Source organism: Lutjanus erythropterus, chromosome 18, assembly GCF_056507025.1.
Source record: "Lutjanus erythropterus isolate fLutEry1 chromosome 18, fLutEry1.hap2, whole genome shotgun sequence".
Taxonomy (NCBI): domain Eukaryota; kingdom Metazoa; phylum Chordata; class Actinopteri; order Lutjaniformes; family Lutjanidae; genus Lutjanus; species Lutjanus erythropterus.
In genome coordinates this window covers 20,254,855-20,277,838 of record NC_139334.1, presented here as the reverse complement: position 1 = coordinate 20,277,838, position 22,984 = coordinate 20,254,855, and the positions used below count along the sequence as shown (strand labels likewise).

The window sequence follows — 22,984 nt, the reverse complement described above, 5'->3', positions numbered from 1 at the left end:
GAAGTTGGGACAGGGGCAACAAAAGATTGGGAAAGTTGCTGAATGCTCAAAAAGCACCTGTTGGGAACAGAGGTGGATTTAAGGGGCAGCTACTGAGGCTGAAGCAACAAATCTTTTCTGAAAAGCTCTGAATCTTTTACATTTTGAAAAACAGATTTTACTAGTAATTTTTCTCAGTCTCTTCAGATCATTCAAAAGATAAACAGGTTAACTGGTAACAGGTGATCGTATCATGATTGAGTATTAAAGGGACATCCTGAAAAGGTTCAGTCGTTCACAGACATGGCTGGAGTGAAGTTCACCTCTTTGTGAAAAGGCTGAAAACCAACACTGAATGCTCCTGACCTTTGACCCCTCAAGTGACACTGCATTAAAAACTGCATTAAAAACACACAAAATACAACAGAGACCCCAAACTGTTAAGTGCCTGAAGTCATGAAGCAAGAATGGGAAAGAAGTTCATTTTAAAAACTTCAACAAGTAGTGTCCTCAGTTCTCAAATACTTACTGAGTTTTATTAAAACAGAAAGTGATGTTTTACAATCATAAACATGCTCCTGTCATGATTTTTTTGGAACATATTACAGGTATTAAATTCAGATGCTTTACGTCAAAAGGTTTTTTGTAAATGACTGCATTCTGTCTTTATTTCCATTTTACACAACATCACAACTTTTTCAAAACTAAGATTGTACATCAAATATGCAGGTCCAAGTTTTAGCAGAGGCGACTTTAACACTTTTCTACATATTGTGTTTTGATGAGGTCAGAATGACAGAAAATCACTTGAAGGGAAAACAATGTTATGTTTTAGTAGAACTTTAATCTGCAAAGAAACAAGTGACTGTAGACATCAGATAAATTTTGTGGCACCTAAAGGGCCTAAAAACTACTGATATATTCAGGAGAAAACAACACATGAATGCCTTTAAATACTAATGGTAACCTTGAACAGTGAAAAGTCTGAGAACACTGAGGTTAAATTATGTTCATGATCTCTGTTTGAATGTGTAGTTTATTTTTATTAATATCACAGCTGAAGCTTCAAGTGGACGTACATGAAGATGAAAATAGTTAAAGACAGAAGACAAAATCAATCACGTCAGTCTGAACCTGTTGTGAGCCTGAACTGTCAGCAGAGAGTAGTCTGCATTTATTTATGATATAAAACAGAAACAGATGAGGAACAGAAAGTCTAAAGTTTCTACATTTGCTTCATGAGTCCACAGAGAGATGAAGGCTGTACCTACTCCTCCTCACCTCTTCTTAACAGTTTCACAAAGACATGTGTCCCCAAATATAAAATATTTTGCATGATTTTAATGCGTCACTGCACCTCAGAGTTTAAGTGCTTTTATGTAAATTAACAGCATTAATGTTCATTATGTGATGTGGTGTGTATTTGTATGTTAGGTGTGGACCTACTTACTTACTATACTTAAAATAAACAAACAAACACGTGATAAAGTTATTGATCATTTGAAGCTTTATTAGCAGAAACATGAATCATCAACATGACAGTTATTAAGCACACTCACATCTAGCTGCTGAGCTACACACATGACTCTCTAAGTTGTTGTTGTCCAACACTTTACAGCAGTGTTGTTCTCTGTCACACAAAGCTTTAGTTTCCTCTACAAACATTCAAACTCATATTGATGAGAGCAGCAGGTGTGTTCCTCCTGCTCCCCCCACACACAGCTCCTGTCCCGGGCTTCACTCGGCCCCTCTAGTCCTCACACTGGCTCCTGTGGAAGGACTGGATGAGACTGTGGTCATGATGGAGGACCTTGCAGGAGTACAGCTCTCCTTTCATCCAGCGCTCCTGGCTCAGGCTCAGGGTGCTGCTGCTGCTGTAGCGTCCGCTCTTCTCCTCCTCTGAGCTGCTCAGGACCCCCTCTGTCACCTCTGTACCGTCCACCTCCCAGCTCACCACGGCTCCCTGAGGAGAGTAGCCGCTCAGCAGGCAGGCCAGCGTGGCCGAGCCCCCAGAGAGCTGTTCAGAGGAGGGGGGAAGCAGAGAGACTGAGGGCCTGACCGTGGGGCCGGCTGGAGGGGAGAGCAGAGACACACAAGGAGCAGATTAACCTCCACTGTAGGACACACAGCTGGACATGAGACACTTATGAGACATGACAGAGGTCAACACTACTGTGGATCAGCTGTGTGCAGGATACTGTGATCAGACAGAGGAGAGGAGGAGAGAAATGGGAGGAGATGAAGGTTTAACAAATCAAACTAAATGATCAAACTTGACGTCATTTTGACATTTAAAGTCATGAATCTTCTACTGTGACGCTCATCATAAATCACTAAGAATTACACAATAATATGTAACATGACTGAGCTGTAAATGTTCTCAAATATTTACATTAATTATCACTAAATTAAATTAAATTTATTTATAATGAGTGACAGTAAATAATTCGTCCCTGTGATGATTTTCTTGTTAAAAAATGTCATGTCTGTAATCAGTTAAAGACTTTGTCATCTGTCTGTTTCACTTCCTGTTCACCACTTTAAACTAACGAACTGTGAACACAAACTGCAGCAATACTGGATTAAGATAAAAACTCACTTATTTTTTACATATTATATGACAACCACATTACAGTTTATACATACCAATAGTTAAATTTTAGGAATTAAAAAATAAAAAACATGTTGCTCTCTGAGTGGTAAAATGCTCTTCAGAAAAAAAGTTAGCTCCAAAGTTTGTGATAAAAACATTTGATTGCAACAAAATAGAAAAAATAAGTTTTTCACACATCTTTCACTGTAACATTAACAAAAATATTAAATGAATATAGATCTGTTTACAAAGTTTTTCCAAACTGAGCTCTCAGACCTGCTTAATAAATAACAAAAAAATATCCAAAACATGTTCTTTTCTCACAATAATTTATTGTTTTGTCACATAATTTTGACCTAACTAGTCCAATATTTCATATTCAAGAAAAAACATAAATCTCTGGTACTTACAGTGAATGATCAGTTTGGTTCCTCCACCAAAAGTCCACCACAGTGATACAAACTCATTAAGTGGCCGTACAAAAACCTCCTGCACTGTGAACAAACATCTATACACTGAAAATTCACTTATTTTCCCCTAAAAACTGGTTTGGCACAACTTTATTTAAAGCACAAAATGTCTGACTGCATGAAAATTAAAATTTCTTCTTGATTCTTGGTAATTTTATCACTTTTAAGTGAGTGTTTACAAGTGACAGGAAAACTGTTTTTCTGTTCAGAAATTCTTATTTTAATCAGCATTTTACATGGTTTTACATTAATTTAGACACTGTTATAAAAAGGCAACTTTTCTAAATTATCATAAATTACAAGATGATTTTATTTTCTGTTTATAAAACTCTCAATATAAAAGACATGAGAAAAAGAAATACCAACCACTCCGACAACAACATATGTTGTTTGTCATCAGCTGTTTTTCTAAAATATTTTCTTGTGTTCCATTAAGATGATAGATGGTGTAAATCCAAAGAGTATTTCTCCTGATTTTGTGTCCCACGTTGCCTTGAGTGTGTTGAGAGCAGAGAAATGATTTCCATAGAGAGGAGGCTTTGCATGGTCAGCTGATCCTCCAGTGAAGTCAGAAGGTTTATAGTCCTGTGAGTTCAACACTGCAGGACTCAGATCTGTCAGTCAACACAGCAGAAAGCACAACCACCATGACTCTCATCACCATCCTCATCTGGACGCTGGCCTGCTGCTGTTTTACAGGTTCATTCACTCAGCAACATTTCAAACATGATGTGCTGCCTTTTCTCTCATTGATTTGTGCTGATAAATGAATGATTTGTTTTTGTCTGCAGGATGCAGCGGTCAGGTGACTGTGACTCAGCCTCCAGTAGAGACATTTACTCCAGGATCCACTGTCACTATCTCCTGTAAAACAAGCCAAAATGTTGGAAACTGTGTTAATGGTGAATGTCTGCACTGGTATCAAAAGAAATCTGGACAGACTACAAAGCTCCTGATATATGATGTGAGCAATCTTGAATCAGGAACTCCAGCTCGGTTTAGTGGCAGTGGAAGAAGCTCTGACTTCACTTTGACCATCAGAGGAGTTCAGGCTGAAGATGCAGCAGTTTATTACTGTCAGAGTTACCACTACATAAAGAGTGCTCCGGTGTTCACACAGTGATTTGTTGTCGTACAAAAACCTCCCTCAGTCAGACTGCAGAGACACTGAGCTGTTACAGCAGGAACCGACTGCAGCTGCTGAAGAGGAAGAGACTCTGACACAGACCACTGAACACAGAGCTGACAGTAACCTCAACAAACACTAACTACAGATAAACATATTTGGAATATTTCATAGTTTTATGTCCTTCATTCTTATTCCGTGTGTGAAACTAACATTGGTATGATCAGCAGTATCCCATGATGTGTATTTTTCACAGACATTAATATTAGTAACAGTTTCCACAAAAACTCAAATACACAGAACATTAAACATGCTGTTTAACACTTTAAAAAATACATTCAACATGTTTGGAAACATTCATTTTTGCATTCTTGCTGACCACATTCAGTCTCATATCTGTCCATTGAATTGAAGGAAACAGCTGGTTAACTTAGCGTAGCATAAAGACTGAAGGCAGGGGGAAATAAAACGAAGAATCCATCTTAAAACACCTTTATAGACTGAAAAGTGCAGGACCAACAAGACCCTCAAATGTAATTTTATAAACGTCTGATCACTGTCTATTGTACCAAAACTCATAATGAGTAATGATTTGATTCTTCAGCAAGATGACTGTTTAATGTGAAGCATGGCTGAAACCACATTTTCACCATTAAATGAAGCTCATCCACCTGAATTTACCACTGTCCATGTTCCTCTGAACAAGATGGAGGTGCTGCATTATTAAAAAAGTTGTTTTTTTTATTTGAACCTTCAAACTTGATATTAAATTCAACAGATTTGAAGCTCTTGTATTAAAACCATCTCCATCAACTATGAATTTCTCTGTCCAGAGAAACAGACTCCACCCTGTGGTACTCTCTAAACCACCTGGCTGTTCTTACTCATTCTGATGAGATTTCATTTATTGATGATGTTAATATTCACCTGACTGATGTCTCTGACTGCCTAAGTTAAGTTTTTGCATGTTTTCATATGTTTGGTTTCACTCAGCTTGTTCATGAACCTCCTCACTGCAGTGGTACGAGCCTGGACTTGATTCTTCTGTCACTCTGTAGACAGAGGTTTCTCATCTGACTGTCTCTCCTCTCACATCTATGATGTCAGATCACTTTATAATTAAATTTAAAGCTGATACAGACACTAGCCCGTCCGTGTCATGTTGGTGCTGCAACTTTCTTCTGTTTTTAATATATTTCATCTGACTGACTGTGGGCCTCATGGATTCCTCCACACGAGGCATTTCAGAAATATAAAAGGGTTTCATTTAACCTTCACTCATCTGAGGTGTTCTGATGTAAAAGTGCCTTCCTGGACGTATTTATATTAGATAAAACGTGACAAAGTGCCATCTAGGACAGTGTTTCACAATTTTTTTTTTTCTGGGAGCCACTTGTTAAAAAGGACAAACCATATCAAACCAACTCACAATTGCTGAGCCTTTTTATTGCCATTTCTGCATCACCTTATATTCTCTTGACACATGCATACACACATCAGGTACTTTATAAATGAGAAATAAATGCATTTAGGCTGAGTTTAGTGGTCATCTCACTGGTTTTATTTCCTCTCATCAAGAAAACAAACCTTTAAAAAAAGGTTGAGACAACTCAAAATTTCAAGGCAACTTTCAGAAATAAATTTTTGACTTTTGAGTTCAACTCAAATTTCATAACTTTTGAAATAAACTTTACAAAATAAAGTTTTGCTGACCTGTACAGTAGCTGAAATAATTTGCTTTTCTTCTTCAGATAAACGAGAATTTTTGAGGTTTAGAAATGAAACATAAACAGTGAAACATGAACTATTATTCACTTTCACTTCGACAAGTTAACTCAATAATTTTGGAAATACTATTTTTGTAAAACTCAGAGATTCAAGTTTATCTACTGAAGAAAAGTAAATTATCTCAACAAAATATTGTTAGCTGGTAAAACTTTTTCAAAACTTGAGAATTTGAGTTGGGTTCAAAATTCAAAACTCTATTAAAATAACTTGCCTTGAAATTTTGAGTTTTCTCAGCTTTGTCTTTTCAGGATGTTTCAGCCTATGCTTCATAAATGAGACAAAATAAGTGCATTTAGGCAGAATTATCAGGCTCTTGTTTTTCATCTCATCATTTAAACAATATACACATTTGAAGTGCACTATAAAAGATGTACTGCAGATGTAAATCTTAAATTTGCAGAATTCCTTCCATAGTCTTTCTTTTATTTTCAATGACCAAGATAAAATCACCTGTGACCCACCAGTGGGTCTCGACAGTCTCTGGGAATTACTGCTCTTGGGTTCCCTCCCAGTGGATAAGACATGTTAAAGTGTTCTTTAGGCTGCGCTATCAGTGGAGGAAACATGATGCAGAGCCACACAGGCGGCCCTACATGCTAGAAAATGATTTGGCCTCTATGTGCCTTTAAATAGTTAAATAGTTCCCTGTGTGTTTTTATTACAGGCGTGTGGTTCTTGTTGTACTTAAGGTCACATAGTCAAGCAATTTCAATCTAAACCAGGGATCAGAACTGTTTCACCACAAATGTATCATGACTTTCACTGTGCTGTTGCCTTGCTGTGTACAGGTGGCGCCCTTTTTCTTTTTTCGGCCCTGTCCCTCAGACACCCTGGGTCCACCACTGCCCAAGTCTCCCCTGACCCATCCCAACATGGGCAAACATGATTTTTGATATAAGGCTATAAATGAAATACACTTGGTTTTGCTCAACATTGTATTATACTTTACTGTTTAATACTTTTAAAGTGTGGAGGGAAACATCAGGTGTTTGGTCTGGTCACCTGCAACACTGATAAAGATTTAAACCTTATGTGTGTTTTTTCAGTATACTAGCACCAGTAACAGGATGACAAAAATGAATGTGAAAACAAGGTAATTCAAAATGAAGACATCAGTTTTGATACAGTTTGTTTAGAATGAAGACAAACAACATAAAAATGGCTGTATTCAAAATGTAATAAATTAACTTGTTTGAATAAAACATTGAATGATCCTCAAGATGATGAACTATAACCTCTTTTTTCTCTGTTTCACATCAACAGGTGTGTGTTTGACTTCTTCAGTATGTTTTGCATGATTTGAATGCATCACTGCTCCTCAGAGTTTAAGTTCTTCTGTCACAGAGAGTCTGAACTGTTTTCATGCACTCACACTGAAAACTGCATCAGGATGAAGTTTCCAATAACTCTGATTGTCATGTTGGGTTTTCTGAGTCAGGGTGAGAAGATTTTAACATTCATGTTAAATTGTCATATTTGGTGTAAATATCACTTATCTTGCCTTTTGATTCAAATCTGGCTTTAATCAGTGACTAATTTATTATAACTTGAACCGATGAAGATTTGTATTTAATTTCTCATTTCAGAGTCTTCTGCCAACAAATTTCTGACTCAGACTAACAAATCCAAGTCTGTGAGTCTTGGAGGGACTGTGACCATCAGTGCCACAGGGAGTTCAGATATTGATGATGATCTCAGTTGGTACCTTCAGAAACCTGGACAGGCTCTCAAACTTCTTATAAAGAAAGTATCAACTCTAAACTCAGGAACTCCGTCTCGATTCAGTGGCAGGAGATCTGGTTCTGACTACACTCTAACCATCAGAGGTGTTCAGGCTGAAGATCTTGGAGATTATTACTGTCTGGGCGTCCATAGTGATGACTCATTCACACAGTGATTCAGAGTCGTACAAAAACCTCCTTCAGTTTGACTGAAGTGAAAACGGCCTGCTGCAGGTGCAGAGGGTTGATGAAGAGACTGTGATGAGGAGAACTGGTCCAGTGAACACAACACAAGAGTCATCAAGCAGAAACACAATGAATCTAAATAAAACTCAAACAAACTCACAGACATTCTTACATATAAAGTTTTAAACTTCTCTGTCAAGTAATCTGATCTTTTTGTGAATTAATTGTGAAAGTTAACTACTGGACTATTTCTCCTGATAGCTCCACATTACAATCAAAAATATCATCAGTCCAAAATGAGCAAAAACATGTCAAATTCATTGCTTTTCATTTAAATAGTTCAAATGATTTTATTCTCAAAGTGTAGTATTTTCTATTTAAATGTCACAAAGTAATGAAAATATAACCATCTCCTGCATTATCAGATATATTATAATATCAACTATAATACATTGACTTTGGACTTTGCAGTCTGATTACATTGAAAAGAAGACAGACATCTCTGCAAGTCACACCAAGAAAATCTAGACGGATAAAAAGTACTACAGGCCAAGGGAAAAATATGTGCGGCCTGTTTCTGAAATCTAGACCCTCTAAAAAAGTAACTGAAAAGGCCTGATTTGTTTGATAAACATCAATCAACAACATGACAGTTATTAAGTAGATTCACATCATTCATAAGAGATGCTCACATTACTCTCTAAGTTTTATTTCATCATGTTCTAGCAGCGTTGTTCTCTTACATCACTGAAACTCATCTGTTTCTCAACAGGGTTGGTGTGAGATTATTTATTTACAGTAGGAGATTTCATGACTACAAAGTTCTCAGACAGAAATACATTCATCTGCTGGTTGTTTAAGATGTTGTACCACAAAGAAAAGAACATTTTTATACATTAATTAAAGTGGAGTCATGTCTTGATGTTGCTGTGAAGTGTGGTGAGAAAGATCAGGTGGTTGAGATGGTCGACTGAAGCACTGAACAGACTCTAAACTAAACTGAGCTCAGATGGGTTTATATCACATGATCCCAAAAACAACACCTGGATCTGATTATGAAGAAATTTAAAATCAATGAAAAAGTCTGTCAGATTTTTAGTGAGTTCAGTGTTGATCCAGTTTTCCAGCAGGGGGTGATATAGACCTGTTAATGGTCCCCTCAGAAACCTGGACAGGCTCCCAAACTTCTTCTATACTCAACATTAAATCTCTTCTCAGGAACTCCATCTGGATTCAGTGGCAGTAGATCTGGTTCTCACTGCTCTCTAACCATCAGTGGTGTTCAGGCTGAAGAAGACTGTCTGGACCACCATGGTGATGGAGTGAGTGAACTGGGATAGTTCAATTATTGCCAGAGTAGTTATGCTGAGAGCTCCACAAAATAATCAAAAACAACAGCAGACCAAAGCAACAAACAACAGTTTCAAATTTATTACTCTTCATTCAAAGATCAAGCTGGGAGAATTTGTGAACGTGTGATTTCTTTATCCAGTGTCCACATTCTTCACTGTCATCATGATGAATTTTCATACTGACACTTTGCATGGTCAGCTGATCCTCCAGTGAAGTCAGAAGGTTTATAGTCCTGTGAGTTCAACACTGCAGGACTCAGATCTGTCAGTCAACACAGCAGAAAGCACAACCACCATGACTCTCATCACCATCCTCATCTGGACGCTGGCCTGCTGCTGTTTTACAGGTTCATTCACTCAGCAACATTTCAAACATGATGTGCTGCCTTTTCTCTCATTGATTTGTGCTGATAAATGAATGATTTGTTTTTGTCTGCAGGATGCAGCGGTCAGGTGACTGTGACTCAGCGTCCAGTAGTGACATTTACTCCAGGATCCACTGTTACTATCTCCTGTAAAACAGACCGCGCTGTTTATGAATATTGTAGTGGTAGTGAGGACTGTCTGAACTGGTATCAACAGAAATCTGGACAGACTCCAAAGCTCCTGATATATGAAGTGAGCACTCTTGAATCAGGAACTCCAGCTCGGTTTAGTGGCAGTGGAAGCAGCTCTGACTTCACTTTGACCATCAGTGGAGTTCAGGCTGAAGATGCAGCAGTTTATTACTGTCAGAGTTACCATGAAATAAACAGTGCTCGGGTGTTCACACAGTGATTAGTTGTCGTACAAAAACCTCCCTCAGTCAGACTGCAGAGACACTGAGCTGTTACAGCAGGAACCGACTGCAGCTGCTGAAGAGGAAGAGACTCTGACACAGACCACTGAACACAGAGCTGACAGTAACCTCAACAAACACCAACTACACGTTCACATTTTTCCATTTTAATAGTATAATTTCTCTTGTATTTCATATTGAACAGTAACATTGATAAGTCCATTCCATGATGTTCATTCTCCAAAGACAGTGTCAGTAGAAGTTATGTAACAAAAAGGTTAAGCCAAAAACCCAAATACACTAAATATGTTGTTTATCCCTAAAAACATTCAATATTTTTGCTTTTGTTCTGACAAATACCACTCTTCCAGGCATCTCTGTGAGTGGAGACTTCAGTTTTACAAAGTTAATAATAAATGTTATTATTACTTGCAATAATTGTTTTTTAACGTTTACAGCACTTTAACTATGATTATATTTATACATATTTGATAATGTTGTGAAGAAACATGTAATCATGGGAGTTATTGTCTTCATTGTTAAATGAAACATGCAAACATCAATAAACAATCACGGTAAATCAGGGGAGAGTAATATTAACTAGTAGTAATAGTAAACAACAGAGTGGCTTGTAGTTCACAAACTTTCTTCTTCACTCTCTGATGTATCATCTGGTGTTTCCCTGGAAATTAGAACAACTAGAAGAGGTGATGCGGATATGACACTATCAACCTAATTACCGACTCCGTTACTTTGAATGAAATGATGAATTTCTTTGGATCGTTGTCAGAAACAATTCAGGCTGAAAAAAACAATCCTTTCTGTGTTTTCTGGGCTGAAACACTGGGGCCCCAAAGTAAGATCACAGTGCAGAACAACATACACTTTTTTTGTCTGTTGATGATTTGAAATATAAATTTGTTGATTAGATGATGGATATTAATTTGGTGTGATAATAATGGATGATGGTCATCTGTGCTTTTGTCCATAAATTATGAAAGTCCAGATTTTGATGAAGAGAACCGGCTTCCTCTTTAGTACTTTTCTACATAGTTTTGATGAGGTCAGAAGAAAATAATAAAAATTAAAAAACACTTGAGGGGATTTTTACACATGGAGTTTTGGGGGCAACAGGATACCAAGAATGAGCATGTAAAGAAAATTTCAAAATGTATCAAAAAGTGCATTTGAATGATGTTGCTGGTTTTGGTTAAATATATTTTAGTCTATTTTTTATAATTTGCAGCATATTTTTAATGTGATCATATGTTTTAGATATAGAAGTTTAAACTGCAAAAAGACTAGTGAGTATAACCATCAAATACATGTAGTGGAGTAAAATGTACAATATAAAGATCATTTCTGTACATGTGCACCAATGAGATGATAGAGGGAAACCTCAGTTTGACAGGTCCTAACATCTATTGATGTACTCAGCTGAAAAAAACACCTTCAGGTCTATGAATGTTAAAGGCAGTTTCTGAAAATAAAAACTTGGGGACACTGAGGTAGTCATGATCTCTGTTTGAATGTGCAGTTTATTGTTCTTAAAATCACAGTTGAAGCATCTGGGTTCACAAATGGACGAACATGATCATGAAAACAGTTAAGAACTGAATACAAAATCTACTGTGTCTGTATGAAGTTGGTGTGAACCCCCACTGTCAGCAGAGGACAGCTTGCATCTATTATGGGATAAAACAGAAACAGCAGAGAGATGAGGGGCAGAAAGTCTGACATTTCTACTTTTACTTCATGAGTGACAGGTGACTGTGACTCAGCGTCCAGTAGAGACATTTACTCCAGGATCCACTGTCACTATCTCCTGTAAAACCAGCCAACCTGTTTTCTCAGCTAGTGTTTCTGGTCATGATGTTGAAGCCCTGTACTGGTATCAACATAAATCTGAACAGACTCCAAAGCTCCTGATAAAAGCTGTGAGCAATCTTCATTCAGGAACTCCAGCTCGGTTTAGTGGCAGTGGAAGCAGCTCTGACTTCACTTTGACCATCAGTGGAGTTCAGGCTGAAGATGCAGCAGTTTATTACTGTCAGAGTCTTCACATCATAAACAGTGCTTTGGTGTTCACACAGTGATTTGTTGTCGTACAAAAACCTCCCTCAGTCAGACTGCAGAGACACTGAGCTGTTACAGCAGGAACCGACTGCAGCTGCTGAAGAGGAAGAGACTCTGACACAGACCACTGAACACAGAGCTGACAGTAACCTCAACAAACACTAACTACACATTCACATTAATATATTGGCTTTGTTCTTTCATTTTTATTTTGCCAAAATGAGTGAAATTAAACAACAACCACTTTGTATCACCTGGACATACAAAAAAACTTAAGCATCACTTTAAAAAACACATTTAAAAACTTCATGCATTTTTTTTACTGTCTTGCTGACCAGTATCACTCTCATTACTGACTAATAAATATGAATCTACAGCCAGTTAGCCTAGCTTAGCATAAAGAATCAAAGTAGGGGAAACAGCTGGACTGACTCTTTCCAAAGGTGATAAAATCTGTCCAGCTGATTATAGGATGATTTTCTTAGTAAGAGACAGGCGAGCTGTTTTCTCCTGTTATCAATCTTCTCATGTAATTGCCACAGAGAAATACAATGGGTTTACATCCAAAATGCCAAACTATTACTATTACTACTTTAAACTTTGTTACATAAACATTGATTAACATCAAAACAGTTATTAAGTTTAGACTCAAATGTTTCTGCCGAAAGATTCTAAGAAGAAAAGTTTTTTTTTCTTTTTTACTGAACATGTAGTATTTTCTGTTCAAATGTCAAAAAGTAATAAAAAATACAACCATCTGTACTATCAGCTGTATTAATATATAAGTTATAATACTGAAATGATCAAGAAGGTATTTTTCATATTGAATATATTAGCATGTTAGCATAGAAGCATAGAGACACTCAAGAAAGTTTTAACTCAGGCTGTTAAAGCAGAGGGAATTTAGGAAAAACAAACTGGGTCCATTTTTTCACTGCAGTTTTATAAAAATGTTTCTTTTCCAATTGTTGAAAGTAATAAACAGTAGAAACAGACGAAAGGTAAAGGTGTTTTAGAAATTCAAATTATTGAACTTTTTGAAATCTGTCCCTCTGACACTTAAATGTTTTTGAAATCTGTCCCGTCTAAAACAGTTACTGAACAGACCTGATGTATTAGACAAACATCAATCAACAACATGACAGTTATTTAGTAGATTCACATCATTCATATGAGATGCTCACATTACTCTCTAAGTTTTATTCCATCATGTTCTAGCAGCGTTGTTCTCTTACATCACTGGAACTCATCTGTTTCTCAACAGGGTTGGTGTGAGATTATTTATTTACAGTAGGAGATTTCATGACTACAAAGATCTCAGACAGAAATACATTCATCTACTGGTTGTTTAAGATGTTGTGCCACAAAGAAAAGAACATTTTTATACATTAATTAAAGTGGAGTCATGTCTTGATGTTGCTGTGAAGTGTGGTGAGAAAGATCAGGTGGTTGAGACGGTTGACTGAAGCACTGAACAGACTCTAAACTAAACTGAGCTCAGATGGGTTTATATCACATGATCCCAAAAACAACACCTGGATCTGATTATGAAGAAATTTAAAATCAATGAAAAAGTGAAAAGTGTTGATCCGGTTTTCCAGCAGGGGGTGATATAGATCTGTTAATGGTCCCCTCAGAAACCTGGACAGGCTCCCAAACTTCTTCTATACTCAACATGAAATCTCTTCTCAGGATGTCCGTCTGGATTCAGTGGCAGTAGATCTGGTTCTCACTGCTCTCTAACCATCAGTGGTGTTCAGGCTGAAGAAGACTGTCTGGACCACCATGGTGATGGAGTGAGGGAACTGGGAGAGTTCAATTATTGCCAGAGTAGTTATGCTGAGAGCTCCACAAAATAATCAAAAACAACAGCAGACCAAAGCAACAAACAACAATTTCAAATTTATTACTCTTCATTCAAAGATCAAGCTGGGAGAATCTGTGAACCTGTATTTTCTTTATCCAGTGTCCACATTCTTCACTCTCATCATGATGAATTTTCATACAGACACTTTGCATGGTCAGCTGATCCTCCAGTGAAGTCAGAAGGTTTATAGTCCTGTGAGTTCAACACTGCAGGACTCAGATCTGTCAGTCAACACAGCAGAAAGCACAACCACCATGACTCTCATCACCATCCTCATCTGGACGCTGGCCTGCTGCTGTTTTACAGGTTCATTCACTCAGCAACATTTCAAACATGATGTGCTGCCTTTTCTCTCATTGATTTGTGCTGATAAATGAATGATTTGTTTTTGTCTGCAGGATGCAGCGGTCAGGTGACTGTGACTCAGCCTCCAGTAGTGACATTTACTCCAGGATCCACTGTCAATATCTCCTGTAAAACAAACCAAGATGTTGACAGTTGTGGTAGTGAGGAATGTCTGAACTGGTATCAACAGAAATCTGGACAGCCTCCAAAGCTCCTGATATTTGGTGTGAGCAATCTTCAATCAGGAACTCCAGCTCGGTTTAGTGGCAGTGGAAGCAGCTCTGACTTCACTTTGACCATCAGTGGAGTTCAGGCTGAAGATGCAGCGGTTTATTACTGTAAGAGTTACCACTACATAAACAGTGGTGGTGTGTTCACACAGTGATTTGTTGTCGTACAAAAACCTCCCTCAGTCAGACTGCAGAGACACTGAGCTGTTACAGCAGGAACCGACTGCAGCTGCTGAAGAGGAAGAGACTCTGACACAGACCACTGAACACTGAGCTGACAGTAACCTCAACAAACACTAACTACAACGCTCCAAAAACATCTACTCCAACATATTTTCTTACTCCAACATATTTTTCTTCATATTAGATTTACTTGGGTTTTTTTCTGATTGATAAGCATCATGTCTTTTGAAAAGTAAAATAAGATAATGTTCATTATCATTATCCACATTGTTCAATTCGTACCAGTGCTGGAATATACTGTATGTAGATTTACTCAAATGCTGAGGTACATTATTTGAGTATGTGCATTGACTCCTGCTTCATTCACTTTATACTTCTACTGATTCTTCTGCATTTCATTGGGGAATATGATACTTATTTCTCCCCTACATTGTTTGCAGCTCTAATTTTGAGTTGCCTTGCAGATCAAAATTTTATATATGAACAATATAAAATATTATCAGAACAGAACACAAAACAGTTGAATTGGCATGATCTGCTTAAATGCTCCTTACATGTTGAATCATCAATAATAACAATCACTTCACATTATACTTAATAATATGTCACTGACAGAGGCCTTTCTGCTCTTGATGATTGTTCTTCTTGCTCATTGTATCGCTGCTGTTAATGCAGTACCACAATGTATGTTGTCTCTTTTTGTAGTTATTTCACTGAAATTCACAAGAGGGCAGCACTGATCAGATGTAGGTTTGTAGACAAGCTTGTGATTGCAGTAGACTCAGATCAAACTATTTCTACTGTGCAGCATGTGTTGAGCAGGGTCCATTCTTCTTCTTTGGAGTCATATAACTATAGCCTAAATTTCACAGCTCTCAAATCTTTTACTTAAGTATAAATACCACACTGTGAAAATACTCTGCTACACGGAAAAGTCACACATTCAGAACCTAGTATTACCAACAAAAAATCTAAATCATAAATACGTTTTTCCCTGGTTAGCATCATCACTGTTCTGTGAGAACCACACATATCTAAAAGTCAGCTTTTCATGAAAAACAGCACCGTTGTAAGCTTGGTGAATGCATTTTCCAACTAATAAAAGTTTTTTTAATAGTTTATTTATCTTAATAAGTGTGATAACTTTCTCTTAATCCATAAAGGAGCACTTTATCTTTCAGTTTATCAGGTAAAAATCAATGTCAAACTAACCAACGTACCCTAACTGGACAGTTAGGGTATGAAAAATGTAATCTGAAAAGTAACTAAAAATGTCAGACAAATGTAGTGGAGTAAAAAGTAGAATATTTGCCTCTGAAATTTAGTGGTATAGAAGTATAAAGTTGCATAAAATTAACTTACTCAAGAAAAGTTCTAGTACCTTAAATTTGTGCTTGAAGTACTTGAGTAAATGTAGGCTACTCGGTTACTCTCATAGCGATTTGAACAAGGGCACTGATCCCTCCTCTAACCGGTTATAATCTCTGTGAAAAAACCAAGCTGAGGTTGTTGTTTATTGCCAACTCAAATATGTTTCCGCATTCTTTTGGGAAGTTGATCTTTGGTCAGCGCGGAAGGAAAGTTGCACTATATAAAAAAAATCACGTGTCGCCCCGCTTCGTCTAAGAGACTGTAGCCTGTTTTCTTTATTTAAAGACTCGATATGGTTTAATTATCATTACGCCGTCTTCATCAGCGCACCGGGAGGCTGCGTGGATTTTTCGCGAGCTCTGACGGCGTGAAAATGAGTGAAGGGAGGAGAAAAGCTTTTAAAACGGTTCTTCAGCTGATGTGTCAGCTGCTGTGGGTATGTAAGACTTTATCACTGTTGCTGTATTGTTTCTGTTCTCTGTCACGAAGTGTTTACAATAATTATATGATACTCTCATTAATGAAGTTACAATTCAAGACAATTATTGATATTTGTTTCTGTTTACAATAATATAAAACAATGATCGAGTCTCAGTCGTCACACGTCATGTGATACAAGAGTGCACATGCGTGTGTGCGCGCGCGTCTTAGGCTGAAGTATGGACAATGGACAGAGCAGGGAACACACACCTGAGAATGAACTGTCTTATTATATCAACACATTACAGCTCTGTTTGTTAAAAAAAACGTGTCTGCGTCATTCTATAATTTTCATTTAAAAATTTTAATGAGAGGATAAAGCCCTTAAGATGCACCATCTCGTTTTCAAAGGGGGTGTCAGGCACAAAAGATGGGCATCAACAAACATTTAACAAAAAACAAGTTACACACAAACACAAACACAAACACAATACAATAGGCATATTAACATGAACAAGGAAACACTAAAGCGCTCTCCCATCATCCCAAACCACACCTATATTACATCTGTTACAAGTGTCATCTGAACAAAGAAAGAGAAATAAAACAAATATATATAATAATATATAATATGCCAGAACACTGAGTCGTATGCTAAAAATCACAAGTAAACGCAGTCAAAACAAGAACGTGTGTTTAGGAGGGAAAACAGGAATGTTATTACAGTCTGATGGTGCTTTAAACTTAAAAGCTCCTCTCCCAGTTTCTTTAAATTTTTTAGGATAATAAAAAAAGGTTTAGTGTGTGTAAGTGAATGTGATGATCTGAATTGATCTATGAGCTGTTTTAAGTGAAGGATAATTAAAGTAACCAATGAAAACGTTTCCTAGAGTAAAGTTAAGTCTATCATATATAACACAACGTGAGGATAATGTGAACTGTATTGAAGTTTTTTACTTTACTGAGCTATGTTTATTCTCTGTGATTCTCTCTCTCCTTTTTGTTATGTAACTCAGTTATATTAAGTTTATCTTTTTTGAGTTTTTGGGTAAAGTTAATGTCATAAAAAAAATGTTGTTTGTGTGAAGCTATACTGGGCTAACTCACTGGTTCCCAAACTGGGGTCCGGGCCCCCCTTAGGTGGTGCCAAAAATCACAGGAGGTCCCCAAGGCTTTGTCCACTCTGAGATTGTCAAAATTAGATTTGAGCATGTTAACTAAAATTGCAATTTATACAAAAGCCTGTATAGTAAAATATTATTTAGTTTGTCGTCACTCAGAAATACGGTATATTCTTCTTTATTTAAAATGTATTTTATTATTGTGATCCTGCTAATAATCCCCAGTTTTACTTAACATAACTGTAATCTCATTATGTCTTATTTTTTTGGTATGTAATCCCGTTACATGTCATCCGTTATCCCCTAAAATACACAGTCTGCTGTGTAATATTGAATCTTTTTTTATTCCCCAGGTGATGGGGCTGGTGGTGGGCCTAAGTGGAGTCTATCTGCTGATGAACTACAGACAGAGCAGCTTGTTTTTCTCTCACTCCTACATCACCCTGCCAGCTTTCTTCGCTCTCGCCAGCGCTGTGGCCCTGGTGGCCGGCGGCTGCCTCGGCTCCTGGCTGAGCTTCAAGGACTCCATTTGTCTGCAGGGACTGGTAAGGTTGTGTGTGTGAGTGGATATCTGTATGTGCATCAGTGTTTGGACTGTAGATAATAAAACGTTTGTCTTCTTCTCCAGTTTGTTTATCTGCTAGTCTTGGTCTTCTGTCTGGAGAGCACGACTTCAGCGTTGGCCTATTTTCACTCTACAAAGGTCCGTGAGTTGCACAAAACAATTCCAGTGGGCTGGACAGTTTTTGTGTTTTCATGACCTTGCAGATTATTCTGGTAAAAACCGCTTTGCTTGTTCTTTGCGTGCACTTCCTTTTTGTTTAGCTGGATTCAGAGATAGTGCTCAGTGGAGTGTTTCAGAAGTACACAGGCAGCAGCCAGGATCCCATCGCTCGAGCTGTGGATATTACACAAGAGGAGGTGTGTGTTCAGTCATAACTCATGTGAACTGGGACATACAGGCATGCACACACCCCAGACATGTTTATATCTGGTCTACAATGTGTAAAAATGATTTCAGTAAGTCTGCAACACTATGAAAATTATCCAAAACAGCAACACCTGGATAGAATATGAATATGAATATGAAAGTAAAGGTGAGTGTCAAAGCCAGTATTCAAGTTCCTTGGGCTGCACTTCCTCTAAAGGCCACTAGATGCTGTTTTGAGAAAGGAAATCTCCCATCTTCCCTTGCTGGCAATTTGGAAATGTGTTTTTCTTTTAAGGGGATATTCAGGTTTATTTAAGAGGACTATATTTGAGAGGTATTTGTCTGCATGGCAGGGGTCTTAAAGGGATAGTTTGGATTATTTGATCCGTGGTTGTATGAGGTTCTTTTGTCAATTGTCAATATCAGTTTAAATGTATGCAATATTTCTACAGCTTTAGCTTGCTTTTGCTGAGCAATTTCCCGTTGGAAAAGTCTGTCTAATGGCAAGCTAAACTGGTGAAAATATTCAGAATATAGCATACACTTACACTGAAAGGATTTTTTTTTAGGTGGTTTGTTTTTTGGGTGTTTAAATTAATGTTGCTGACCCTGTCACAGCAGTACATTGCTTAGCTTTCATGCTGGTACTCCTCTCTCCCTCTCCAAACTTGTGGGTACTTGCAGGTAATACACGGACTATTGATAACTTAATACAATCACCTTCAAATAATCCAAAGTATCTATTGAATTGGGTACTAAGTGGCCTAACCCAAACACCAAAACTGCACAAAAATATGTGGACATCGTCTGTATACTTTTTTGCCATAGAGTAAATAATATGTCTAATGCATCACAGGCTAATTGAACACTGGTAATTTCACTTGCACCACCTCATCTCCAAAAAAAAAAATCCAAACCTTAGTCCTCGAATCAACCATTCATGAACTTATGGAAACACCACAGACCTTTTGTCAATGACAAACACTGAACAAAAATTCTAAAACAACTGAAGATCTATTTAGGAACATTTCCCGTATTGTGTTTTGATTCATAGTGATGTGATACTTTTGGTTCCTGATAGTGGCAGTGTTGTGGCGTCCATGACTACAAGGACTGGCTGGAAACCACCTGGTTTAACCATACAGGAGGACTCTCAGTTCCTCACAGCTGCTGCAACTCTACTTTCCCCTCCTGCAATGGCACCGTGGACCAGCCATGGCAGCTTTACACACAGGTAGACGCGTGCATCCAGATAACTTCAACACATAACGACATCGAACAGCTCCTGTGTTGATGTTTAATCAGACCCTTCTGTTCCTCTGTCTTTCTTTTCACATGTCTTTCTCCCTCAGGGCTGCCAGGTGAGGCTGGAAATGGCCTTTCAGTTTGTGCTTAGTTTTATCATGTGGGGCTCCGCACTGGTTTTTCTGGTGGAGGTGAGAAAGACTTCATGACATTTTCAATGTTTATTCTGGAGGCACTTGATAGAAAGTGCGCCTTGATTTAAAAACAGAGGAACACTCGCTAATATTAGCTCAAGTCTGAAATAAAATTTCAAAATTCAAAAGTTTGGGTGGTTTGGATGGCATCCGATCTGGTAAATACTGGAGACACAAAACCCCTAGTGAATTATTGCACTACTCAGAGCATTTCATCACAAATCAGCATCGTGGATACATTTTGATTAATTGCCTCCTGCAGCGCTGTGACATTCTTTTCCTATGAAAAAACTAAATCTATTAAGTTTGACAAGTTAATTGTTGAGCATCCTCTTCCTTCTTTCTTCCTTCTCATCATGCAGCTTGCTCTGTTTCTGACGGTGGCGCAGCTGATGAGGGATCAACCATTGATGGAATATCACATACTGGGCAAACACTAAAGACACTTGATGGGAGAGCTTTGTGCAGATTATACTGTGTAAATGCATCAAATCATGATTGGGGTTGTTGATATATGATTGCTCCTGTTGCAGAAATCTCACCTGCCCCATTACTGCTGATTATTTACAGACTTTATACTGCAAACCCTGTTGCTTTAAATATACTGTTGCACCATTCAGTCTATGTGTTTGTAGACTCTGCAATGTTGTATGATCCTGCTGAGGAGCCATAAAAGGGCAAACGATATTTACTGATGTATCACATCTTCTCTTTAGAGAATTGTTGTTTCCATCAGGTTGAAGTTACAGGCCTTTTAAGCCTACTCTTTCCTGCAGAGGCAGAAATGGGATGTAACTAAGTACAAATACTTACTTTAGTCTTAATTGATTTGAGGGGAGTTATTGATTATTTCTATTCCCAGCATCAAGAATGATTTCAATCTAAACGATGGGACAATAACACAGAAAAGATTCCTTGTGTCTATCAGTGCTTATCATGTGTGACAAACGTAATGAGACAAAATTAAGTGAAAGAAGTAAAGAGATGAAATTGACGTGAAAGACATAACAAGACGAAAACAGTGAAAAAGACATAACAAGACAAAAAAAAACAAAAAACACGCAGGTTCAGTTAGCACAGAAACAGCTGGTAGAAATGACCTTCAGTTTCACTTTTACACTTTTACTTGTGTAACAAAGTTGAATCAGTATCTCTACTTTTACTTTTACTTGAGTAAAGAATGTGTGTACATTTGCACTTCTGTTTACCTTTCCTATCTTTTCAGTACAGCTCAAATCATGATATGTGACAGTTTGTGTCTGGGTATGTAAGGTTACATTGTGTTATCTTTGATGTACACTTTTTTTACTGATTCTATGTGTATTTTTTGTTGGATTTACCTCCAATTGCCACACAAAGGGAATAAAAAATGTTCTTCTGAAGGGACAATAAATTGAAAAACCTCCACACTTGTTTTTTTGTTTCCATTTTCTGACATTTTATAGACCAAACAACTAAACAGTGGACACATTAACTGACAATGAAAATAATCATTAGTAGTAGTTAGTATGTTTAATGCAGTGAAAAATACAGAAATCCTCACAAAGCATTATTATAACAGCAAAAATCGGTTTATTTCATGTTTTATATGAATGTATTCCTGTTGTTTGGTTCAAGTAATTCTCCTTAAATTCCACAACGGTTATGAAGTATCACAGTGATTAAACCGTGTCAAGTTCAAATGTTCTTTTTAAGCCTCAGGACAAACAGACCAAACAGAACATTGGGATAAACTCTATGACTAATGCAGTATTTATATTGCAGCAAGTCTTTTTCCACTGCCGGCCTACACTCTAAGAAATAAGGGTTCCAGAACCTGTTTTTGAGGAAAGGGTTCTTTGTAAGACTAAGGGTCTTATTAAGAATCTTTTTCATCCAACCCCTTTTAGAAGAAAGAGTTCTTCAAAGATTGTTGAAATCCTGAAGAGAACTCTTTCATCTTGGGTGGGTTCTAGTTAAAACCTTTGGAATATAAATAAGTTCTTTCTAAAAAAATCCCCCTCAAGGCCTTTTTCCACCAAATTAGCTGTGGTTCTTGAAACAGTTCAAAATCTTTGGTGCTTCCCAGCAAACCAGCTGACATTTCCACCAATTTTGAGTGGAACCATTGAAATTAAGAACATCATCACCAGAGAACATTGCACACTGCACAGTGACTTAGAGAATATGACACATGCACTTTGGTTCCCGAGGAAAACCACAAATTTCTTTGTTCCAACTGGGTACTGACTTTCCGAACCAGGTTCAAATTTCAAAATTGGTTGCTTGAACCATAACGTGGTGGCTCTATGTCGGTTGAAAAGGCCTGTCAGTGTGTAGTAGATAGAACTCTTGAAATATAAAAAGGTTCTTCTCGGTAGGAACCCTTTGGTGGGTTCTAGATTAAACCCTTGGAGTATAAAATGGTTCTTGGTGGAACTACCTGGGTGGGTTCCAGATTAAACCCTGGGAATTCAAAAAGATTCTTCGTAGAACCCCCTCACTGTATTCTAGATAAAACCCTTGGAGTATAAAAAGAACCATTGGCACCGTTAGGAAGTTGAAAGGCAGAACCTCCAGAGAGGGTTCTGGGTGGAACCATTACCCAATGGAGGGATTCTTGGTAGAACCTCTCACACGGGGTTATAGGTGGAACCTTTTACAGCTGGTTCTTGGTATAACCCTTTATGTCGGGTCCAAGTAGAACTCTCAGAAAGGGAAAGTGGAACTTTTATAGGGGGTTCTAACAGGAACTAAAAAGGATCCTCCTTTGGGGACAAGCCGCAGAACCCTTTAGGATTCTACCATCTTTATTTCTAAGAGTGTACAACACCAAGCGTGGAAGACCAAACACATTTTGCTGCAGGAAATGTAACGCAGTTCAAAGCATATCTGATGACTCTGTCACTGCACAGTTTATTCCAGAGGTTTTCAAAGTCTGAGTCTGTGGGCTCCTCAGACAACGAAAAAGCCCCCACTGTGGACCTGTGGTGGAAAAAGACATAAATAATGCATTAGTCATAGACCAG

The 22,984-nt window shown here is 37.7% G+C and overlaps 1 protein-coding gene, 2 long non-coding RNA genes and 3 gene segments (V, D, J or C); 4 read left to right on the top strand and 2 right to left on the bottom strand.

The window, feature by feature from the left end:
* Nucleotides 1–22,984, top strand: part of LOC146310973 (Ig kappa chain V-III region MOPC 63-like) — a 71,503-nt gene that overhangs the window by 9,609 nt on the left and 38,910 nt on the right.
* Nucleotides 1–22,984, bottom strand: part of LOC146310972 (Ig kappa chain V-III region MOPC 63-like) — a 63,159-nt gene that overhangs the window by 3,182 nt on the left and 36,993 nt on the right.
* On the bottom strand, nucleotides 1,469–2,083 carry LOC146310981 (Ig kappa chain C region, B allele-like; the record flags this gene model as incomplete). The annotated part of the segment is given in 1 exon segment: nucleotides 1,469–2,083. A coding segment is annotated over 1 exon segment (354 nt), but the record flags the coding sequence as incomplete, so codon positions are not given.
* LOC146310980 (uncharacterized) lies at nucleotides 9,486–12,333 on the top strand. Its single transcript, XR_014772320.1, has 3 exons — nucleotides 9,486–9,562; nucleotides 9,655–9,668; nucleotides 11,760–12,333. It is a non-coding gene; the product is annotated as an uncharacterized LOC146310980 (long non-coding RNA).
* LOC146310979 (uncharacterized) lies at nucleotides 14,087–15,027 on the top strand. Its single transcript, XR_014772318.1, has 2 exons — nucleotides 14,087–14,242; nucleotides 14,335–15,027. It is a non-coding gene; the product is annotated as an uncharacterized LOC146310979 (long non-coding RNA).
* Nucleotides 16,240–21,383, top strand: tspan37 (tetraspanin 37). Its single transcript, XM_084743054.1, has 7 exons — nucleotides 16,240–16,501; nucleotides 17,960–18,151; nucleotides 18,235–18,309; nucleotides 18,432–18,527; nucleotides 19,619–19,771; nucleotides 19,890–19,973; nucleotides 20,339–21,383. Exons 1-7 carry the CDS (start codon nucleotides 16,439–16,441, stop codon nucleotides 20,414–20,416), a joined length of 741 nt encoding a protein of 246 aa, XP_084599180.1. The 5' UTR covers nucleotides 16,240–16,438; the 3' UTR covers nucleotides 20,417–21,383.

Coding starts and splice junctions, on each gene's coding strand:
- tspan37 (XM_084743054.1), top strand. CDS start 16,439: ATGAGTGAAGGGAGGAGAAAAGCTTTTAAAACGGTTCTTCAGCTGATG. Junction 19,772..19,889: donor CATGGCAGCTTTACACACAG/GTAGACGCGTGC, acceptor TTTCTCCCTCAG/GGCTGCCAGGTGAGGCTGGA. Junction 19,974..20,338: donor CACTGGTTTTTCTGGTGGAG/GTGAGAAAGACT, acceptor CTCATCATGCAG/CTTGCTCTGTTTCTGACGGT.